The sequence below is a fragment of the Thunnus thynnus genome, chromosome 22 (assembly GCF_963924715.1).
Source record: "Thunnus thynnus chromosome 22, fThuThy2.1, whole genome shotgun sequence".
NCBI classification, from domain to species: Eukaryota; Metazoa; Chordata; class Actinopteri; order Scombriformes; family Scombridae; genus Thunnus; species Thunnus thynnus.
Genome location: NC_089538.1, coordinates 1,369,188 through 1,375,536, shown reverse-complemented (window position 1 = coordinate 1,375,536; position 6,349 = coordinate 1,369,188). Strand labels below are relative to the sequence as shown.

At 50.1% G+C, this 6,349-nt stretch overlaps 1 protein-coding gene across 1 annotated transcript; it reads right to left on the bottom strand.

The window, feature by feature from the left end:
- Nucleotides 1–446: 446 nt before the first annotated feature.
- LOC137175131 (uncharacterized) lies at nucleotides 447–6,349 on the bottom strand. The gene is made up of 2 exons (XM_067580825.1): nucleotides 6,298–6,349; nucleotides 447–4,135 (listed from the first exon to the last, which is right to left on the bottom strand). The coding sequence occupies exons 1-2, from the start codon at nucleotides 6,347–6,349 to the stop codon at nucleotides 1,125–1,127; spliced, it is 3,063 nt and encodes a 1,020-aa protein (XP_067436926.1). The 3' UTR covers nucleotides 447–1,124.

Sequence of the window (6,349 nt, the reverse complement as noted above, 5' to 3'; positions counted from 1 at the left end):
GGGTCGAAGGGATGAGGGTCGAGGGATGGGGAGAAAGAAGAGCAGGCGGGAAAGAGGGGAAGGAGGGAGTGGATAGGAGAGTGATAGATGAAAGGAGGAGATGCGTCGACGTCGGGGAGGTAAGTGGGAACAGGGGTTGAGACTCAGGGTGGGGGTGCTGTCTCGATGATCTGGCATCTGTACGAGGCCCCCCTGTTCCTGTGTTTGAGCAGAGAAGAGAGGAAAGTTAGCGGAGGGGTCGGGTGGGAGGGACTTGCAAGCTGAGACAGAGGGGAGAGGAGCGGATATGGTGTGTCTAAATACCCTGTGGTGCGGAAATGGGTTGCGTACAAGGCGTGGTCTTTGGTTCCCGAACTTTGTTTATAAGTCTATAAACTTCATTTCACTAACCAAGACCACTCCTTCTAGAATATGGATTTAATGGTTTATTGGGAATGTGATGGAAGGCAGGGTGAAAAGGAGGAAGGATAGTTAGAGGGATGGTTGGAGAGGGAAGGATGGATGGGGGAAGGGAGAGGGTCGGGGGGTGTGAGGATGCGGGGGTGAGGGTCGAGGTCGTGGGATGCGGGATGAGGGGGTAGGGGTCGAAGGGATGAGGGTCGAGGGATGGGGAGAAAGAAGAGCAGGCGGGAAAGAGGGGAAGGAGGGAGTGGATAGGAGAGTCATAGATGAAAGGAGGAGATGCGTCGACGTCGGGGAGGTAAGTGGGAACAGGGGTTGAGACTCAGGGTGGGGGTGCTGTCTCGATGATCTGGCATCTGTACGAGGCCCCCAAAGAGACTTCAACCAGAGAGGCGAGAATGGGATTTCTTAACGTTATCCGGGTCGTGATGGATGTAGGTATGAGAGTGGGACGAGGCTGGGCATGGTGCTCCGGGAATCCGGGAAATTGATTCCGCTGAGGTAGGTCTGTATGGTGGAAGACTTGATCTTGAGTTGAGTGTGGGATAATGTAATGAAGCAGGAGAGGGTAAGAATGTCCGGTGAAGGGAATGGGAGTCCGTGGGAGACGTGAAAGGTTTTAAAGGAATTCCAGCCGGTGAAGTATGGAGATAGTGTTCAAGGGGTGACGCTGTTGGTGATGTTGTCCCGTGAATTGGTGACCAGTTGTTCCAGTTGCGGGTTCAGTTGTAGATTGTGGCTGAAAACGGTGGGACTGGAGTTGGAAGAGGGTTGGAGGCTGGAGCTAGTTGTCTGAATTTCTGAAACATGAAACGGGAGAGTGAATCGGCGATTGCGTTTTTGTGGCCTGGAATGTGGAGTGCACAGATGATGAACTGGTGCTGGGCTGAAACCAATGTGAGCTTGCGCACGAACTGCATGATGTCCAGATTGTGTGACCGGCCTTTGTTGAGGATGTCGACGACGGCGCTGTTGTCAGAGTGGATGGCGATGGTCTTTTTGGACCATTCATGCCCCCAAAGAATGGCAGCGATGACAATCGGGTACATTTCCGAAATGGTGGAGGAAGGGGCCAGGGAAGAGAAGTCGGGTGGCCATTCGGCGGAGAACCATCTGCCGCCGTAGTAACCACCGAAGCCGACTGAAGGGGCGGCGTCGGTGTATAGCTGGATGTCATTGGCATCTGTAAGGTGGGCGTCGTAAAAGAAGGAGATGCCGTTCCAGGAAGAGAGGAACTGGTGCCACATTTTTAGTTCCATCTTGCACGCGCTGTCTAGCGTGACGTGGTCGTGGATGGATGGGACGGCGGTGGCTATGGAGAGAAGGTGTGACAAGAAAGATCGGCCCTGAGGGATGATGCGGGTGGCGTAGTTGAAATGGCCCAGCAGAGAGAGTAATTGACGTTTGGTGCATGTGTTGGCCATGAGAAAGTTTTGAATGAGTAGAGAAATGCGGTGGAGTTTCTCAGTAGGCAGAGATGCTTGGAGTGTAATGGAGTTGAGGGTGATGCCGAGGAATTCCAAGGATGTGCTTGGGCCTTCTGTTTTCTCTGGAGACAGGGGAACGCCGAGATCAGTGAATGCGGAAATCATTGTGGTGAGACCGTATGACGGGGGCGAAGACGGTGGCGTGACCGTGAGGAAGTCGTCAAGTAGGTGGATGACGTATGGGAGTTTATAATTGTTGGAAAGAATCCAGCAGAGGGCTTCGGACAATGAGTCGAAAATTTTTGGGCTGCTCTTGCAGCCGAAGGTTAGACGCACGGCAAAATAGTATGCGCCCTTCCAGGAGACCCCGAAGAGGTGCCAGTAGTCGGGGTGGATGGGGAGGACTTTGAAAGCGCTTGTGATGTCCGCCTTGGACAACCATGCTCCCTGGCCCGCGAGTCGGATGAGGGAAATGGCGTGGTCTATGGTGGCGTATTGCATGGAAAAGTCCAGGCTGGGAATCAGGCTGTTAATGCTTGGAACAGTGGAACCGTGGGGGGACGAGAGGTCGATGATGAGCCTCTTTTTCCCAGAGTACTTCCTGGTTGCCACTCCGATTGGGCTGACTCTGAAAGACGGGAAAGGGGGGCTGGAGAAAGGGCCAATCATGAAGGTGTCATCAACTTCTTTTTGCAGTAGTCTGTCAACTGTGGTGGGTTCAGACAGGGCTGATTGCAAGTTGTTGCATATGTGAGTGGACTCAGGCATGGCCTGCAGACCCGGATGGAAACCGTAAGTGAAGCCCTGAATGAGAAAGTTGACGAACTGGGTGTCTGGATGGTTTTGTAGGGCGGTGGCTAGGGCGTTGATGTTAACGGGGGTATTGAGATGCTTACACAGCTGTTGCTTTGTCGGGTTGTGTGGGCATGTGGCTCTGGCGTGGGCTCCCCCGCAGAATGAACAAGTGTGGAGGAATTTGCAGCTGGAGGAGCTGCAACTGAGGTCGTTGAAGTTATTGCAGATCATCCGTCCTCCCTGGTAGAGGACAGGTCTCCCTCTCCTGTCCGTGCCTTTGGGGAGGGGGCCGAGGATGGACGGGTGATCTAAGGCAGGTTTGGGGGTGATGGATGGTGGGGGAGCCACCGATGGCAAGTAGTGTGGCGTGGCTGGGCTTCGCTTGTCTGTTACCGAGGCGCGGGGCAGGGGGGCGGAGAGGGTGCATGCTGCGGCGGGATGGGAAGGGGCGCCGCACGTTTCGCAGTGCAGAGAAGCGCGAGCTGCGAAAACTTGGCAGTATAGCTCGTGGTCCAATGTTCCCCAGTACGTGCCCTGGTTGAACTGTTGGAGGCGACCGGCGGCTTGGGAGGCGAAGAGGATATGATAGGTATAGAAACCGTTGCCGCCGAAACGCAAGGCCAGGTCGAGAATTAATGACAAGTAATCATCGAGCTCGGACCTGCGGTCGGGGAAGGCTGAACAAATTATGTCTCTATACAATGAGAATGCAAAAGCGAACTCGGCGACTGTGAGGTCCTTGGAGCGAGCAGGAAGTGGCTGTTTAAGTTCCGAGGGGCCGAATGAGGTGAGCAGTTCCCTGGGGATGTGAGGATTAATTGATGTAGGGTGAATGAGTTGAGCGAGATCAATGTAATTACCGGTTAGGATCTGCTGCCTGAGGGTGGGAGACACAGGGGAGGGCCGGGCGGATGCTAGGGGGCGCACTGGTGGCTGGGCGGTGGCCAGGGTGTAGCTGCTGGATGGAGGTGTGGGAGCCAGGAAAAGGCCGAGGCTGGCCGTGTGTAAGGCTGTAGGATAAGGAGGTGCAGGTGCTGTAGTACGGGTAATGCTAGAGTGCGGGTCGTGGGGAGCCGGGGGGTGGGGGAGGAGACAGGGAGGGTGAAAAGAAGGAAGAGGAGGAACAGGTTGGGTGTAACTCGTGGAGCTGCTGGGGCCCGCTGTTGTTTGTGCTGTCTGAGCGGCTGCCGTGGTTGGTGCGGGTGGAGGAGCAGCTGGGATGGCCGGGAGGGAAGGAGCAGCAGAGATAGGAGCCGAAGAGGAGGAAGGGATGCTGGGTTGATGGAATGTATATGCATGGGATGTAAGTGCAGCTGAAGAGAAAGTGGGAGGAGGAAATGGCTGTGGAGCAGAGAGAGCCTGCATAGGGTTAGAAGCGGACTGTACTAGGGAGGCTGAGGTTGCTGAGGAGGAAGGTGTGCGTGTGGCGGAGCGACGTGCCGTGACGTCATGGACGTCGTCGCAAGTTAAGTCGTTAAGTTTATGCTGGTGTGTCACAGGGTGCTTGCAAGCTGAGACAAAGGGGAGAGGAGCGGATATGGTGTGTCTAAATACCCTGTGGTGCGGAAATGGGTTGCGTACAAGGCGTGGTCTTTGGTTCCCGAACTTTGTTTATAAGTCTATAAACTTCATGACATAAAAATGCCCACATACTTGGTTGTGAGAAGCCCTATCCATACCACATATATTTACATGAAGGAAACTGCAATGGCTTCAACCATTTACCAGACAAATTCTGGCTCCACAATGAGTAGCCACATCAGTGAATAATAAGCAAATGAAATAAAAGCAATAAAATGTGTCCCAGTGATGCAGCTAGATTTTGGCCTAAATGCGCACACTCAGCTGGACCGTGCTGGTTTTGAAATGCCCACATACAGTAGCTGTGACACGTACAGCCCTGCATGTCAAACAATTAACAATTATATTTAGATACTCAACACAACATGTGCAATTGCCCTCTTATTTAACCATGGGACTCATAGGTCTGCATTCCAAATAATTTGTTTTGCAATAATCTCTACAGATATTTGGCTTCTTGTCCCAGCAGAGAAAAGCAATGGAATTACAGAGTATGCTGACACATTTACAAACAAAACTCCCCTTATCTTGTCCAATTTTCCAAACTAGTCCACACAATGGCCATGTCCTCCTGTCTATCCTCCCTTTTTCACATTTTACTCCATTTGTCTTAAAAAGATGTTTTATGATAGGGACTCCTCCAGTGGAGGAGACAGTGACCTCACTCATCACAGTGAGGATGTCAGGTTTTGGTATCATTGTGCTTGTACAGAGACCAAAACTAAAACCTGTGCTCACTGACTGACAACCTGTACAATAGCCTTAGATGCTGCACAGAAAAGGTAGGTGGGTGGATACCAGGTTGTTCATGAAAAAATTGTTCCAACACGTTAATCCCACTAAAACTACAAATAGTTGCTTCTTTTTGTTACAGGTTAAATAAATTACATACATTGTGTTGAATAGTGAACTTTAGAGGTGTTTGTGTATTTTTGAACTTTGGACTGAACCAGGCTAGCTGCCCCCCCCCCCCCTCCCCCCGGCTTTCAGTCTTTAAGCTAAGCTAGGTTAAACCTGTTCTGACTCCAGCCATTTCCTGTGTCTACTTAACTCACAGACATGAGACTGATATCAATCTTCTCGTCTCACTCTCGTAAAGAAAGCATTTCTAATAATGTTTTATCACATACAGGATAGGATATTCGAGTATATGTATGTACCTGTATTTATGTTCATGCCACTGGCCAACTCAGAGAGGAGGAGGAGCAACAATGAAAATCACTACTAACAATATGAAAAATGTTAATGGATTTGCCTTTAGACAATTGAATGTCTACAGTCAAGAACTGGTTGTCTTATTCTGTGGACATACTTCCAAAGAAGAATTCCATAAAGGCCCATTCTCTATTAGAAAAAAAAGATCTGTCTGTTATACTCATTCACTACACACTGGCAGCTTAAACACACTTTTAAAACGGAGATATAATAAGTGGTCGATTGGAGATACCAATGGACCACCTTAATGCGGAGGTATAAAGGAGTCCATCAAATATCAGTCCAGAGAAAAAAAGAATTCAAAGGGTGTAATCATGGACTGGTGAGGGACAGACAGTAGCCATGTACACAAAAAGAATGTAGTTTTGTTCTACACAATTGTACTCTGCAGTGCTTCTCTCTCTTGGTTGCTGTTGAGAATCTATAATTACTCATGCAAGCATTGAAATAGTTTTCAGACACATCAACAGTGCGATTAATCTTTTCATTGAGCCTGATTTGTCTGGATGCAGGACGAAGCAGTCACACAGGGAGCACTTTGTTTTTGAGGAGCAGCATGAGTTTTCCTCATCAGACATTCCTGGATCTGCAGTACAGTCAGAAATGTGTTCAACAGAGACTGAACAAGAAAGGTGCCAAAGGTTAATCTGAGGGCGGTAGATACAGAGGTGTGTTTGTCTCATGAGAATGTGAGATGTGTGTACATGTTAGACTAACGTTAACGTATTATTACGACCTGCAGTCACCGTAACTAAAACCTCTTCCTTTCGCTTCACTTCAATCAACAAATGAGAAGTACTCTGATCCATGGCAAGTAACAGACAGACAAACACATGGACATCTGTGGACCACGCATGGATATAAGGTAACTGTATACCTCTCATTCTTGCAGTCTGATCTGGGCCCTTGACTTCATCTTGCCCCTCCAT